The sequence below is a fragment of the Solanum lycopersicum genome, chromosome 2 (genome assembly GCF_036512215.1).
Source record: "Solanum lycopersicum chromosome 2, SLM_r2.1".
NCBI classification, from domain to species: Eukaryota; Viridiplantae; Streptophyta; class Magnoliopsida; order Solanales; family Solanaceae; genus Solanum; species Solanum lycopersicum.
In genome coordinates this window covers 48825993-48842654 of record NC_090801.1, presented here as the reverse complement: position 1 = coordinate 48842654, position 16662 = coordinate 48825993, and the positions used below count along the sequence as shown (strand labels likewise).

The 16662-nt window shown below is 32.3% G+C and overlaps 2 protein-coding genes across 2 annotated transcripts; one reads left to right on the top strand and one right to left on the bottom strand.

The window, feature by feature from the left end:
- Positions 1-3467: 3467 nt before the first annotated feature.
- Positions 3468-7584, bottom strand: LOC101256467 (glutathione S-transferase L1-like). Its single transcript, XM_004253202.5, has 10 exons — positions 7474-7584; positions 6592-6666; positions 6380-6440; positions 5512-5598; positions 5104-5202; positions 4908-5013; positions 4740-4816; positions 4461-4568; positions 3821-3907; positions 3468-3698 (listed from the first exon to the last, which is right to left on the bottom strand). Exons 1-10 carry the CDS (start codon positions 7482-7484, stop codon positions 3690-3692), a joined length of 720 nt encoding a protein of 239 aa, XP_004253250.3. The 5' UTR covers positions 7485-7584; the 3' UTR covers positions 3468-3689.
- A 1399-nt stretch (positions 7585-8983) lies between these two features.
- LOC138342127 (uncharacterized) lies at positions 8984-10009 on the top strand. Its single transcript, XM_069294315.1, has 2 exons — positions 8984-9272; positions 9810-10009. Exons 1-2 carry the CDS (start codon positions 8984-8986, stop codon positions 10007-10009), a joined length of 489 nt encoding a protein of 162 aa, XP_069150416.1.
- The last annotated feature ends 6653 nt before the right edge of the window (positions 10010-16662 follow it).

The following is a 16662-nucleotide window of genomic DNA, read 5'->3' as shown; positions in this document are numbered from 1 at the left end:
GATTGGTTCAATCTTGAGCAATCATACTTGAGAGTTTTGTTGATCTACAGGAAATAAACCTGTGCGTTCAAAGTGGATCTACAAAAGGAAATGAAAGTTGATAAAGCTATTGAAAAATGCAAAGCAAGACTTGTTGTCATAGGCTATATACAATAATAAAGCCTTGAATATTTTGACACAAAATAGTCACTAATTAGGATTACATCAATTTAGATGTTAAGTTTGCAAGTTGCAGTATACGGCCTTCAAATTGTGCAAAGTGGATGTGAAACTTCTCAAAAAATGGAGAACTTGAGAAAGAAATTTACATGTTACAACCCGAGGGCTTTGTGATTCCTCGTAATAGAAAGTCTATGCCAAGAACAACCAGAGGGCATTGTGGTTCCTGGTGATAAAGAAAAAGTCAATAAACTTTTTGAGACACTTTTTTGCACTAAAAACAAATGCCCAAATTATGACATCTAAAGTTCGATCAAACTATTATGGCAAATGAACTCAAGATCAATAAATGTGATAAATGTTTTTACATTAAAGACACTTCAAGTCCCAAGGTGATTGTTTGGATTTATGTTTATGACATGTTTATCATCAAAAGACAAATTTATGACATAAATGCTACTAAGCATATACAAGAGTAGCTTCGATATAAAAACATTGAAGTTACTGATGTGTTTGAAAAGGTACTTGACAAGTTCAAGTATTTGGATTTTAATATTGATAAGAGAAATAAATGTGGCAATGAAAAAAGTTTTGGAGTATTTAAAATTAATACTATTTCTTTGCAATATTACAAATATTCAACAGTGTTGGAAGAATACTAATATTGAAATTGAATAACAAGGTCAAATGAAGTAAAGTAATCGAGTGGACATGTACTTACTCTTGGTAGATGAGTAGTTTCTTGGAAATCATTCCAACAGAAACGTGTTGCTCCTTCTAGTATTAAATCTTAGTTGATCGCTCTAAATAACGATGTAGAAGAAGTTGAATAACTCCAATATTTCTTGAAAGAATTATAGTCCAAACCTTTAGCTCCAATATGCATACAATGTGAGAGTTAATTTGCAATTGGTAGAGCATGAAACATGATATATAACAGAACGTCTTGTCATATATGACTTATACGTTATATCTTGAGAGAACTAATCTCCAAATGATTTTTCAAAATTGTTATGTAAAGTTAGAGGATAATGAGTCGGATCCACTTAAAGAAGCCTAAATATAAAGGGAGTTGATAGATTGTCCAAGGAATGAGACTTTGGCCGAGGACAAGTCATTGTGCCTATAAGCCTACCTAGAATACAGGAGATCCAATGATCTAGGTTCAAGGAGATCAAATAAAGTCATTAATGATGGTCCAACATTATAGAAACATTTTTATGGTCCATTCTTATGGTATGACAATGTTAAGTAAAAAGAATAAGCCATTTCCACTTTTTAATGGTTTCTAAGTTTTATACAGGGGATGTAAAATAGTGTATCTACGATATATCACATTTATAAATCACACATGTATGTGTGAAGTGTAAGTTGCTTTAAGGAGAATCTGATAAGATCAAGTCTCTACTAACTTATAAACCAAGACATGTTCATGGCTGAAATGAAAAAAAAACAATCAGAACCAAAAATGGTTCAAGGTTTGAGTGAGTGACTTATATTGTCTATGTATACACCAAAGCTAGACGGTTCAAAGATATCAAATCTATCGATTGATCGAGTATATCCGATATATGTTCACTATGGAAACCCATTTATTTTGATGTAATCAATCCTCACTTATCCAGATGCAATCATTCCCTATTCATGTGGGAGATACATGTGTTAGAAAGGTGTGAACATGAAATGAAGGGTTGTGACTCTCCGAAAGGGTTGTGACTTTGTCGAAGGCTTGTGATCTAAGTGAAAGGTTGTACCTTTTCCAAGGGGTTGTGACCTTTACCCTTTGTTGTCTATAATTAGAGTGACTTTCACTCATTTTCTACATTGAATTCTTACATTGTCTTGCATACCTTTCTAACAAAACAAAATTAACCGATCGTGTCTGTGTATGTGATCTGTTGCTGTCATTTTGAGTTTGTTGAAATTATTGAAGTTTCAGGTACCACTACTTGTTTAATTTTTAATTATTTTTATCTTGCGAGGAATTAATCGACAACCTGGGGGACTTGAGAGGATTAAATTTCTTAAGGACACACAATGTGTTCTGAGAACTTGGATAGTTCTTCTATTTTTTTCATCTTTTATTATTTCGGATTTGCTAATCTTAATACAAGAAAAAACAATGGTTGGAATAGTGCTTTGGAGGGCATGATTTATAGCTTTTTGAATCATTATACATTCTTAAGTAAGGATACATGAACAAAATTCTTGATAGGATTGAGGGGAAAATTGCAGCATATCGGAATGCATCCTTGAATCGACTTTTCACTATTGATGAGGTAAAGGAAGTTGTATTCTCAATGCATTTAGATAAGGCGTCAGGTCCATATGGGATGAATTTGAGTTTTTATCAAAGTTTTGGGCTATAAATGGTAAATATGTGATGAATGTGATACTCAGTTTTGTCAATAACAATGGAGTCATTACAAGAAATAATTTTCACAAGAAGTAACACGAGCTCGTTTATGATCTACGACCGATTTCTGTATGTATTATTACTGATCATATAGTTTGCAAGATCTTGGACAATCGTATTAAATTTTTCTTGGAGAATTGTGTTGATAAAGCCCAAAGTGAATTTATTCTTAGAATATTTATTCTTTATAATGTCTTTATCTCATTTGAGTTCACTCACCATTTAAAAGGAAAAACACATGGAAAGACAAGATTCGTTACTTTGAAAATTGATATTAGCAAAGAATATGATAAAGTGGAGTGGAACTTTTTTAGAAAGATGATGTTAAAGATGGAATTTTCATCGGATTCGATTACAAAGATGATGCAAATGGTTTGCATCTCATGTTGGTAACCATTTTGTGATATTATACATTACGAGGCCATCGGTAGGTGGATCCTCTGTCACCACATCTTTTCATGATTGTAGCAGTGGGTTTTTTGCCTTTGGTAAGTACTCATGCTTTCTAAGGAACTCTACATGGAGTGAAAGTCACTCCGAAAGCTCCACCTATTACTTCAATTTAGAAGATGAGACCGTATAATTTTTTTAAAGATATGGAGTTGGAGTCTAATATTATTAAAAAATAATTCTCTTATATAAAAATCTTTTTATGAATTCTTTTTTAAATATATAAAAGAATATAAAATAAAACAAACAAATTAAAATGAAAGAACCGCAAAAATTTGCAAAAACACCCTTAAAGTGATCAAACCAACATGTTGACCTAACAGCTGTTTGCATACTTGAAGCTCCCTTTTATAGTTTAGTAAAATATATTAGAAAAAATATATACAGTTTATAAGACCATAAAAACATATTAAATAATAATAAAAACATTATAAAACACCATTTTTATAGAAACTCACAGCATGATTGTTACATCTATGATAAAAATAAAAGTACAAGTCTCTCTAGGTACTAGAAGGAAAATACAATTCCAAACACTAACGATAAAAAAACATAGAGCAAATTATTGCTGGTTCATATTACTATAGAACTCCATAGCATATTTCATACCAAAGTCCTAGTTCCTGTAACTTTCATCTGAGGTTGACAATGCATTTTTGAAGTTTCAAGCTTTCTGTAAAAAAAGAAAACACATATATAGTGAAATGTCAGTAGCTATATGTACGGTTCTCAAACCAAAAAAGAAAAATAAATAAATGTATTTATTGTTTGCTTTATTGTTTGCGAAGTGGGTACCGGCAGAAAGCGATTCTTGTAGTACTCAACCATTTTCTCTTGTTCCAAGACTTTTGTTTGCTTGTATCCGTCAAGATTGTTCATTTCCTATGAGATGATTAATTCAGCACAAATAAAATAGAACAATGATGCAGGAAGCATCTCACTTTAACGTTGCAGAATTAGGATAATACTGCACACCAAAGGGGTGTAATGTATGAAGACACCCTAATAAAAATACCGGAGGTTGATTCCACTGCTTGAACTTATATATGTAACATGTTATGTTGATCAGACTCTTAAAATATGTAAATGGGTGCATCGGAAGAGAAGAGTCTGGAAGACTTACAAGAAACACAAAGAAAACTTTATTCTTTTTTCAAGGCTTACCTTCATTATAATGCACATAAATTATACATGAAAAATGAACCAACCAACTAGCCTTGAAGTTTACGCTATTACCAAAGGAAAGAAATGCAATTTTAACAAGCCTTAGTGTCTATGTTTTCCAACGGAAAGTCATGGATCCTTTTCTATTGTGATGAACATTCTAGTATACAACATCTAATAAAACTAAATTAATCTTAAGAACAATAAAATTTCTTATATAATATAAATATATTAATCATACTTTACACTCCAAATTGAATATAAGTCATACCTCAATCCACTTGGCTAGTTTAGGCCTCCCGGTTGTGATGTCATAGTTAAACCCCTCTGGCATAAAAACATGGAACCTTTCGATAAATGGAGCATATATTATGTCAACCTAGCACGATCAAGTTTTCATATCAGCAAAAACTTCTATGAAGTTTGAAATTCTAGGAAAAAAGTACAACCACACTACTTTGTACTACTTGTTGAGTATGTTTTTGGAAAATGATACCATCTAACATGGAACATTATTGGAGAGGAAAAGAAAATGAAAGATAGTAATGACCTGACTGAATTGACCAAGGAAGAAAGGCCCATCGTCGAATTTGTGGAGAGCTTTTTCTAGGTAATCAAATTGTGCACCTAGTACAAGTGTTAAAACCGTTAACTTACATAAGAAACATTTAACAAACAAAACATGATGAGTTTCAACAAACACATGCTCAATTCTCACCAGCCAGTTTCCGTGCATCTTTTGCGAAAGATCTGTATACTTCTGGGACGAATGTAGTGTCACTATAAGCTATCAATTCTTCAGCAAATTTTTGCTTTTCCTGGTCCTGCATTAGTTGGCCAATATTTTTTTTTATCAATTTACATCTTAAGATTTTCCTACACAAAAAGGATCATACTGAAATTTCACATCTTACATCTGGCATAAATGATGGTCCTTCAAAGTTATAGTCAACATATTTAACCAGAACCAAACTCTCTCCGATCACCTTGTTGTTGTGCTCTAGGGAAGGCACCTGCGAAAAGTAGAAAATATATATAAACCTTCACGTGAAATGAGATGCATTCTCTCCTAAAGAATTAAATTCACTTCCATCAATCATATGAAAGATAAGACTTGAACATGTATGCACTAGCTTTTCAATAGTCATTGAATTCAAAGAGAAAGAGAAATCCCTTTCCCAAAAATTCATGGACATTTTCTTCAGGAGTTTTCCTACAATTTACAGCAAGGCCAAATTCCTCTGTCAAAGTACTAGCTCAAGATTTCAAAATACAAGTGAATTGGGTTATTAAAAATTAAAGTTGGTATTGTCGAAAATTACCTTATTTTTGGGGTAAACTTTTTCCTTGTACCAATCAGGCCTGTTCTGAAGATCAATTGGAACTAACTTGATCATGTCTTGCAAACCCTGCAATTCAAAATGTTAAAAAGTTTATCTAGACAGGTATAAGAACACATGTGCTGATTAATTTCAACAATAATAGAAATTACTTCCAAAAATTAAAATAACTAACGACATAAATAAAATTAACAATTCTAATTAGTAGCACTTCCTATCTGATGAGGATATAACTTTTGAGCTATGGGCTAATCCAAACCGAATATTTTTGACATAGAATGTGAATATGTAAATTAAAAATCATCAAAATTTTAATGTATATTAAAATCCAAGTGAAGACCCATGGATTTTCGTAGATAAGAGTTTTATATGATGAGTTGAAGTCTTATGTCTATTCGAGAGAATTTCTTCTCTCCGATCGAGCAGCAAACAACCCCTTGTAAAGGGTTTCAACACTATCTGAATTCTAAGAAGTTGTTGCTTTTCATCAATCATTGCGCACTAGTCTTTTCTACACCTAGTAAAGGGGCTTCTTCTTGTTGCACGTAGTGTACTTGTAAATACGTAAACAAAATTGAGAAATACTCCCTCTTTTTTATTTTACGTGGCAGCATTTTCACTGGACATGAAATTTGAAAAAGAAATGAACCTATATCAAAACTATCTTTCGACATTTGGTCTGATACATGTCATGACATTTTTATGGCTTTAAAGATATGCAATTATGAGTAAAATGGTAAGTTCAAGTTTAAAGAGTCTCCAAATATAGAAAGTTTTACTTGTTTAAAGAACAATCTACTAAGAGAAAAGCTCGATAAATTAGAATGGAGGAAGTGGTATAAAGACAAACCTTAACATTTCTTGTAATCCACACACGTTGTGAATAGGGGCATTGATAATTGATATACAACCTTCAGACAACACAATCAACTCAGATCACAATCTTTAGTCGGAGAAATAAAACCGTAATGATGAGAAAGAACACATTTTTCATAACGAAGACAAACACCATAGTTTCTTAAGGCAAACAAGAAAGAAATAAGAGAAAATATTTATTCAAACCTGGTAGTTCCATCAAAGAGTGATGGGGGTTGGGAAGTAGAATCCAGAGATGGTGGTAGAAGGTCTTGTACACTCCTGTCCGAATAGCAGAATAACCCTTGAACATCCATATCAAAAGCAAAATAAAATATACAATTTGCATACAAGATACATATACAACCATTTATCCTATATTTAAAACAAGTAGTCTTGGTGAATCACATACACACACAAACCCCAAACCCCACCTCCCACTTTATTATCTTTTTTCTTTTTTTTAATGGCCAATCGAATAGTTCCTTGAGATAACTCCGACCACCACTACCCACAACCTTAAAACCATTACTAGGTAACACTTCATCTTCTTCATTATATATAAAAGTTACTCAACTGAAATATCCTACGGATAAAGAAATTAACTTTGTAGCTAACTCAACTCCTCATAAGACCATTCATTAGTAGATCACTCAACACTAAAGCTAGACATAAAAAATATGGACAATTTCATATGGCATCCAATATAAGGACTTTTACACTAACTATGACGATTCATCAAACACCATTTCCTCTCCCTTCTCTGCTAACTTGTAGGGGTCAGACCCCCACAAAGGGAATTTTATACCAGAACCACTATCTATTGTTGTACTTATATTGTATCTTGTTATTTTTTTGTTTTATTTTTCATGAAATCGTGCTTTAGATACTTTTGTTTTGAATCTGGAGTTTATAACAAAGAACCCTTGTTACCCTATAAAACATTCAAAGAAACAAATGGACCTCGAACATAACTCAATCCCTTAATCAATACTTCTTTAAATGATTACTGTTAATTACTAGCTATTTTGAACAAATTAAATACATTTGATTAACAATTAACAAAAACTTAAGCAAATGAAAACTTACGAAGAAGCCATTGATAATTGTTTTTTCTTGAATGGAAGAGGACTTAGAAGATTCTGGATATGTGAAGCGATGAAAACAAGAATTTTGGGAGCTTTTATAGAAGGAGTACAGGTTGTGTGAGCAACATTTTGACAAAGTGAAGGGATCACTTGCTATTAAATACTATTCAATGTTTAATACATTTTTCAAAGCATTAAATTAAATATATTCAAAGGGAATTATAGTAAATAAAACTATTATTTATTATTTCTAAAGGTGTGTGTCAAATAAGTAGTAGAAAACTATTGTTAGCCAAATGGAGTATTTCATAATTTTAAATTTTAATACCAATATCATATAAAAAAAATTGATTCTAAATTTGTATCAAAATTAATTATTTTTTATAAACCAAATAATAAACTCAATCAATTTTTCTATTAGTTTGAAAGATGGCCAATTTTTGCATACTTCCTGTAGGGTTTTTTTATTGGTAATTATACAGATTTTTTCAAAGTATACTGTTATAGATAAATTTAATTATTATATTTAGCAATTCATTTTTTTTAATTAAATACTAAAAATGCACGTGTTCAGTATTTAAAGGACAAAAAAAATCTATTTTTTTCACTAAATGCACAAGAATTATGGCTATCAATTCACAAAATTATGAGAAAATGAAGGAAAATTTTAATGTATGTGTAAGGTCCATGTAGAAAGTTTATTGGGCTTGGTTGGCTAGTATAGGAGTTTTATGGAAGGATTCTCATCTATCTCTTCTCCTTTGACCAAGCTAACTCAGAAGATGGTCAAATTTCAATGGTTTGAAGCTTGTGAGAAAAGCTTTCAGGAGTTGAAAAAGAGACTGACTACCGCTCTAGTTTTGACCTTACTAGAGGGTACTCAAGCCTCTGTGGTATATTGTAATGCATCAAGAGATCGCTTGGGTTGTGTATATATGCAGAATGACAAGGTTATATAACTTATATCTCTCGATAGTTGAAGGTTCATGAGAGGAATTATACAACTCATAACTTAGAATTTGTTGCAGTAGTGATTGCTTTAAAGATATGGCGTCACTATTATTTTGGTGTTCATGTTGATATATTCACTCACAAGAGCCTGCAATATGTGTTCAGCTAGAAAGATCTCAACCTCTGACAGAGAAGGTTGTTGGAATTACTAAAGAACTATGACATGAGTATTCTTTACCACCCAGGTAAGGCTAATTGATTGCTGAAGCCTGAAGCATGTTTTTCATGGGAAATACTTCCTATGTGGAAGAAGATAAGAGGGAGTAAGCTAAAGATGTGCACGGGCTTGCACATTAGGGAGTCCGGCTTATGGATTCCACAAAAGGAGGCATAATTTCACTAATAGGGCTGAGTCGTCCTTAGTGTAAGAGGTGAAAGAAAAGCAAGATCAAGACCCTATTTTGCTTGATTTGAAGGCAAGTGTCCATAACCAAAGAGTATTGACTTTTCAACAAGGGGAAGATGGTGTGTTGAAGTACCAAGGAATATTATGTGTACCTATGGTGTATGGACTCCAAGATAGGATCTTGCAGGAGGCTCCTAGCTCCATAAATTCCAATCATCCGGGTTCCACCAAGATAAATCGCGACTTCAAAGAGGTATATTGGTGGGAAGGCATGAAGATTAATATTTCTCAGTTTGTTGCCAAGTGCTCAAATTGCCAACAAGTGAAAGTAGAACACCAAAGGCCTGGAGGTTTAGCTGTAAGACTTGATGGAGTTTTGGTCTCCATTATTTCATATAGAGGTGCACAATTTATTGCACAACTCTGGAAATCCTTCAAGAGAGGTTTGTTAATTGATATCTAGACCTTAGAAGATATGTTAAGGGATTGTGTGATCGACATCAAGGGAAATTGGGTTGATCACATAACTCTCATTGAGTTCGCTTACAACAATAGTTAACATTCGAGCATCCAAATGGCTCCATGTGAAACTCTTTATAGGAGAAGATGCAAATCTCCTATTGGGTGGTTCTAAATTGGTTAAGAATGGTTAATAGGACCTAATATAGAGAAGGTGAAAGTGATTATAGAAAGGTTGAAGACTTCACAAAGTTGCGAAAAGCTCTACATAGACTTTAGGAGAAGACCATTAGAGTTTGAGGTAGACGATTGGGTGTATCTTAAGGTTTCACCCATGAATGAAGTTATGAGGTTTTTTAAGAAGGGGAAACTTAGTCCCTGGTAAATTGTACCTTATATAATCTCCAAGAGAGTAATCAATGTACCTTATGACTTGGAACCGCCCCAAGAGCTAGAAGCGGTTCATCCGATATTCCATATTTCTATGTTGAAGAAGTGTTTGGATGATCCTTCATTGCTAGTATCCATGGAGAATGTTGACATTCAGGATAACCTACGCAATGAAGAGGTTCCTTTTTATATTTTGGATCGTCAAGTTTGTAAGTTGAGGATAAAGGAAGTTGATTCAGTCAAGTTCTTTTGGAGCAACCAATTCATTGAAGAGGCGACATGGGAAGCTGAGGAAGATATGAAAAATACATATCCATATCTCTTTGAATAAAGATAAAATGCAGATCAAGGTAACAATTTCTCTCCTTAGTACTTTATAAGGCTATGTATAAGCATGTTATTATTTGCTTTTGTTTGTTGAGTGCCAAAATGATGTTACTACCCTTAGCTTGGTGAAAAAATTCTTATTCGGGGACGAATGTTCCCAACGGGGAGATATTGTAACATCTCGTAACTTGAATTAACTACCGTTAAGCTAAATAAACAAGAATAATAAATTTTGAGAATAAGGAAGGAAATCTGGAAAATTTCCATCTTTCAAAAGGGTGTTTTGGCAATTTTCAAAAGGACATAACATCTAGCTCATGAGAAGTTTAGATGGTTTATTTATATGTATGGAAAGTGCTTAGGAATATCTTTCCAAAGACACCACGTCTGTGAAATTCTGAGATCGTATGAGGGAGATATGACATTCAGAAGTTGGGTTGTTGGACTGAGGAAAGTCCAATCTGGATTTTAGCTAGAGCAAAGTTTTCGTTCCACCCTAGTATTTCCTAATTAGTTTACTGGTTATATTAGGGGTAAAAACATGTCCTAAATCAATTAAATAAAATTTAGAATCCTTAGGGCTAGGAAGAAAAAGAGAAAAGAATTGGAAGACCAAGCATCGTCCAAGAACGCCAAGATCGTAGCGACAATTTCGTCGGGGTGATCCCTATCAAGGTATGTGAGATCATTCATTGTTGGTTTCTTTCACTCAAAATCCAAATTGATTCAATTCATAAATTTTGAGTTATTTGAATGAAAATCTTGAAGTTCTTGATGAAAAGTTTTGAAGTTCTTGTTGGTTGAATTGAAGTTGACCTCTAGTAGTTTTGATTCATGTTTCCAGACTGCTTTTGGGTCTAATCTATTGGTTAATGAGGTATGTAGGGATCCTAAGTGTTTGGGGTGGTATCCATGGATGTTTAGGAGGTTTAGAGATGAAAACGGAGAAAAAAAGTCAAAAGTCCCGTCAGATAACTTTTGGGGCGCTGCGCATGCCAGAGCACCTCAGGGAAGCCTCTGCCTGACAAGCCATGGTGAACCGCGCCTCTCAGAGCGCCCAGAACAGGATCTGTCCGATAGGCCTTGGTGCCTCTCAAAGCTCCACGACCCCATGGAGACCCTGTTCATTTACTATCTCTTCGTATTAGTTCCTATGTGTTGTAATTATCATTCCTAGTTGATTCAACAACTCTTAAGTACATATAAACATTATGAAATCATTCAAAATCATGAGATCGTGATCCTTGAATCCATAATTCAATTCAAGGAAAGTTAAGATCAAAGTCAAGGAAGTTAAGGGTTTAGTTTAAAGGTTGAGAAGCAACCCACAATAACTTCTCAATGTTTTCAAAGAGTTTTAAAACAATCATTTTAACTTTGTTTTAAGTCTGAAGTTACAAGTCAAAAAAGAGAGTAAAGACTTGAGTTAAATTCCCAAAGCCATGAGGGAAGTAAGTATTCTCTAAGAGTTAAAGTTTCAAGTTAAGTAAAAAGCAAGAGTTGAGTTCATCTCTCTATGTTAAAAGGGGGACTAAGTATTCCCTAAAGGTTGATAAATGTTTTACATTTAAGTGAAAAACAAAACTAAGATGTTCCAAAAGAGTTTTGAACTAAAGAGGGGAACATTGATTCCAAAAAGAGCTTTAAATCTAAAGGGTTCAGTAAATTATCTCAACCCAAAGGAAAGGAGGTTTATTAAAAACATAAACTAAAGCACATTTTGGAAGTATTATTGGGTGCCGATGTCGGATTAGAGTTTAGATAACTCAAGTCCCCATGTAAATCATGTAGCCATCATGGTATTAACGTGTCATACTTTTTAGATGATCACGTTAGTTAGCCAGTGGATCCACTACGTATAGGATGTCCTATATGACGGAAAAGTATATACAATTGTACCAACGTGGGTAAGACGCTGTATCATCGCTTAGGCTGATAGTGGTGGTTTTCTCTTAGGGAATCTCCCACAGAAATTATATTACATTCATATTTTAGTAAAGTTAAGTTTATTATATATATATATATATATATATATATATATATATATATATATATATATAACATATGTCCTTATTGTTTTATATTTGACTTGTTATTTTATGAGTTGAGTAGAACCAAGCTAAGTTCATCCATACTCCATTCTAAGATTTGTAGCTGTAGTTAGTATTCCATCTCGCATTCTCGTACATTCAATGTACTGATGCCAGTTTGCCTGCATCATTTAATAATGCAGACGCAGGTAATCATGATTAGCACAAACGCTTCGCTGATTCAGATTGAGCTCCGAAGTCAGTAGTGATCCTTCTTGCATTTTGGAGGAAATCCTTTTCATTTGATTTACTAGATTAGTTTTTAGGATGTTCTAGGGTATGTCCCAACATCAATCTTAGTTAGTTTAGAGGCTTCATAGGTTTTGAGTCTATTTTACTTGTTGAGACTTAATTGCAATTTTGCCAGATTATTTATATAAATTATTCACTTTGAACATGTTTTATTCTTGTGTAAGTTGAGTGTATTCTTCCGCTGAGTTTAATAAGACAGGCCAAGGGTCTTTTTGGGTGCCAGTTATGGTCTATGAGTGTCAACCACGTCCAGGCTGTAGGCTTCGAGCTTGACATTTACAAATAAAATATGACAATCAAAATCCTCCGCTAATAAATTTGTTGTCCCTACTTAACCTAATTAGTTGATCGAGCTCGTAGAAGAAAAGGACTATTAACATTTTTTACAATTTAGAAATAAAAATATTTTTTACTTTTATTAGTTTAAAATATTTCCTTAAAGAAGAAAGAAGAAAATAATGTGTTTCTTTGTTTCCTTAGAAGATGAAAGAAGTAAATAATAGTGTTCACTGGTTACTAGAGTTTACTGATGGTGCTTATTGGTTGTTGATTGCCCTTGATGTTTAATGACAGTCTAAATACACTGAATAATCTTTAGTGGTTGTTGATAACTATTGATTATGGTTGTTATTTTCTTTTCAACGTTTTTTTTTTGTTTGCTAATCTGAATAGAGGAGATAACATGCTTATGAAATTTATTAATGATGGTATTTTATGTGGTAAGGAAATTACTTTTATTTTTTTGGGTTCTTTTTGTTGGAAAAATGGAGAAGAAAAAGAGAATTATTTTTTCATAGGATAAAAGAGATCTGGGATAAATTAGTACAACTATAGTGCGTTTGAACATATTTTCTGTAGTTTGTTTACTTCGATAAGTAAGATTTTGTTTATTTTTTTCCCAAGTGCACTAAAGCATTTAACTAAAGTTTTCTTTTGAATTAGAAATATTCTTTTATGCATATAGGGTAAGATCTGCACTTCCATTTTTATTTATTTTTCCCTATATTATTTGTTTTATATAACTATGAGAAGAAGTAAATGAACAGATGTTGTCTCCTAACAATAATTGAATATTAGTTTAGTTTCTCATTAAGATTCAATACCTTTTAAAGAAAATTTGAATATGATGAAAATTGGGAAAATCATTGTCGGAATCATTGTTGACAAATAGAATATGATTCTATGGGGGAAAATCATGTTTTATATTTATTTACCTTGATTGTTATTTTTTAATATTCTTTAGAAGTTATTAGATTTATTTCATAAATGTTAGGATATATGGGCATTATGTGATGATCTCAGAATATATTTATTACTAATAATATGTATTATGTTTAGAGGAGGAGAAAGACATTAGTGGTTTTTGTACTTGCTATGGGTGGTTTCTATGGATTAAATCTCCAAAAGAAAGTTTCGTGTTTCTAATGTGTATTTTGATGGTGCACATTTTGAAAGTATAGGGAAAACATATGAAAAATAATTTCACATACTAGAAAAATAATTTTGAAAAAATATTTTAAATGTTTTGGGGGAGGGAGGAGGGAGCTAATTCAAATTTGAAAGTACAAGTTATTAAATTTAAAAGATTATATGAGTCTTTCTTTAATAGTATATGATATGACTAGTATAAAACCACAAAGTTATATTACACGTTCAAAGGAATTATACTCTTTGATGAAAAAATGTCATTAAAAAGATTATGATTTTTCATGAAAATATATGTCTATTAAAATAATCTTTTTTATAGGCATGAACACTAGTTAAAAGTTTTTTTTTGGTAACTTCATATTTCACTCATAACAAAAATTGTAACTTCTACTAAATAAAGTAGTATTGGACAAACTATTCACTCATAATACCTACAAATCTTATTGTGTTTTAACGATATCATTTGGGTGATAAGCCCCTTATTGGATCGATGAGTCTATGGTCATGGTTAATCTATAGAAAATTGAATTTCATAGAAAGATCCTTCTAAAAAGAACATATGACAAGGTATTGACTCTAAAAATATGTGTGTATTTGATAAAGTTATTAAATGTAAAGAAAATATATATGGAAAACATTTACCTGACAAAAGGTCTTTTCAAACTTAGTATTTCTATTTTTTATTACTTTCTTGAATGAAACTCTTTAGGACATAAATCCTTGGAACATGACAATTATAAAATATTGAAAAAAATTGACCGACTTAGAAGTTTTAGCCAACTTTTAATGGAATAAATCAAAATGTCAAGTATGTGTTGAATCGATGTATGTTAAGCATATGTATAATTACTTTGAAAGGAATTTTAATTCCTTAATTTGATTCACACTGACATTTATGATATGAAGTCAACACCATCACTTGATTGGAAAAAGCATTCATAAAGTTTATTGGCCATTGCACTAGATATCGTTATGTTTATTTTCTAAATGGTAAGGATGAATCATTTTAAACACATAGGCAATATAAAATTGAAGTTGGAAATAAGTTGGGTAACAAGATTACCATGGTTAGAAGTGGTATATGTGGTGAATATGATTCTTCTTTTGCAGAAATATATCTTGAAAATCGAATCATCCATAAAATTATTCCACATACTCACCTTAATATAAAGAAATTATTGACACAAAATAATGGAACTTTGAATAAAATATTGAATGTCATACATTTATATAAACATTTACCACAAAATTTGTGGGGGCGCTATCTTTAAAGCAAAAAAGATCAACCAAAGGTTTGTTTGTTAAGAATGAGGGAATATTTTTTTTTGTTAGTAAAAGGAGTAACAAACAAACAATTTTGTTTGGTACGAAAGGGAGCACCAAAAAGTCATTTTTGTTCAGGCTTTGTTGTAGCATGATAGATAATTTTTTGTTGACCCTTAAAGTAAATACAAGAATTAACTCTTGAAAGATAGTGATCTAGCAATTTCTAATACAATCTATTCCATATGAGATATGGAAATGACGGAACTATTCCCAAATGAGTCAAAATAAGACTTAAGACTATGGGTTGTATATTCATTGGATATGCTACAAATAGTAAAGAATGTTGATATATGGTTCCTAAGTCTAAACTATCGGATAGTCAAGTGAAGAGTCTAAACAATCTTGGAAAGAACCAAAGGTGGTTGTACTTAATAAAGAGATTCAGAGGTGTTGTAAATGTCAATTGACAAATTACTTCGTTCGAGATTGATTTTGCAACATTTTTCTCAAAAACGAGTCTCCTTAATTTAAAGAAGTTATGTTCTCTATGAACTCATTCCTTTTTGGAATAGGTTGTCAACAGTAAGATTGGTTCAATCTTGAGCAATCATACTTGAGTGTTTGTTGATCTCCGGGAAATAAACCTGTGCGTTCAAATTGGATCTACAAAAGGAAATGAAAGTTGATAAAGCTATTGAAAAATGCAAAGCAAGACTTGTTATCATAGGCTATATACAATAAGAAAGCCTTGAATATTTTGACACAAAATAGTCACTAATTAAGATTACATCAATTTAGATGTTAATTTTGCAAGTTGCAGTATACGGCCTTCAAATTGTGCAAAGTGGATGTGAAACTTCTTAAAAAATGGAGAACTTGAGGAAGAAATTTACATGTTACAACCCGAGGTCTTTATGATTCCTGGTAATAGAAAGTCCATACCGTAACAACCCGAGGACATCGTGGTTCCTGGTGATAAAGAAAAAGTCAATAAACTTTTTAAGACACTTTTTTGGACTAAAAACAAATGCCCAAATTATGACATCTAAAGTTTGATCAAACTATTATGGCAAATGAACTCAAGATCAATGAATGTTATAAATGTTTTTACATTAAAGACACTCCAAGTTCCAAGGTGATTGTTTAAATTTATGTTTATGACATGTTGATCATCAAAAGACAGATTTATGACACAAATGCTACTAAGCATATACAAGAGTAGCTTCGATATAAAAGCATTGAAGTTACTGATGTGTTTGAAAAGGTACTTGACAAGTTCAAGTATTTGGATTTTTATATTGATAAGACTCAAATAAACGTGACAGTGAAAATAGTTTTGGAGTATTTAAAATTAAAACTATTACTTTGTGTTAAAGAATGACAAAAGTCCCACATCGGTGATTAATGAGATGGGTGGACTCTTTATAAGGCTTGGGCAATCCTTCTCCTTTTAGCTAGCTTTTGGGGTGTGAGTTAGGCCTAAGACCTAATTTCACATGGTATCAGAGCAGGACCTGTCTCACCCGATGTTGGGGTCCCCAAAATTAAAATTGCCCACGCACCAGATGCTAAGCATTGGGCGTGAGATGGGGTGTTAAAGAATGACAAAAGTCCCACATCG

Bases quoted from the DNA above. Each gene is read 5' to 3' on its own strand.
- LOC138342127 (XM_069294315.1), top strand. From the start codon at position 8,984: ATGGTGTATGGACTCCAAGATAGGATCTTGCAGGAGGCTCCTAGCTCC. The intron at 9,273-9,809 runs GTTTGTTAATTG...CTTCATTGCTAG, and splicing joins CTGGAAATCCTTCAAGAGAG to TATCCATGGAGAATGTTGAC.
- LOC101256467 (XM_004253202.5), bottom strand. The intron at 6,441-6,591 runs GTTTGAATAAAT...TGTTGTCTGAAG, and splicing joins CTCTTTGATGGAACTACCAG to GTTGTATATCAATTATCAAT. The intron at 3,908-4,460 runs GTATGACTTATA...ATCATCTCATAG, and splicing joins AACTAGCCAAGTGGATTGAG to GAAATGAACAATCTTGACGG.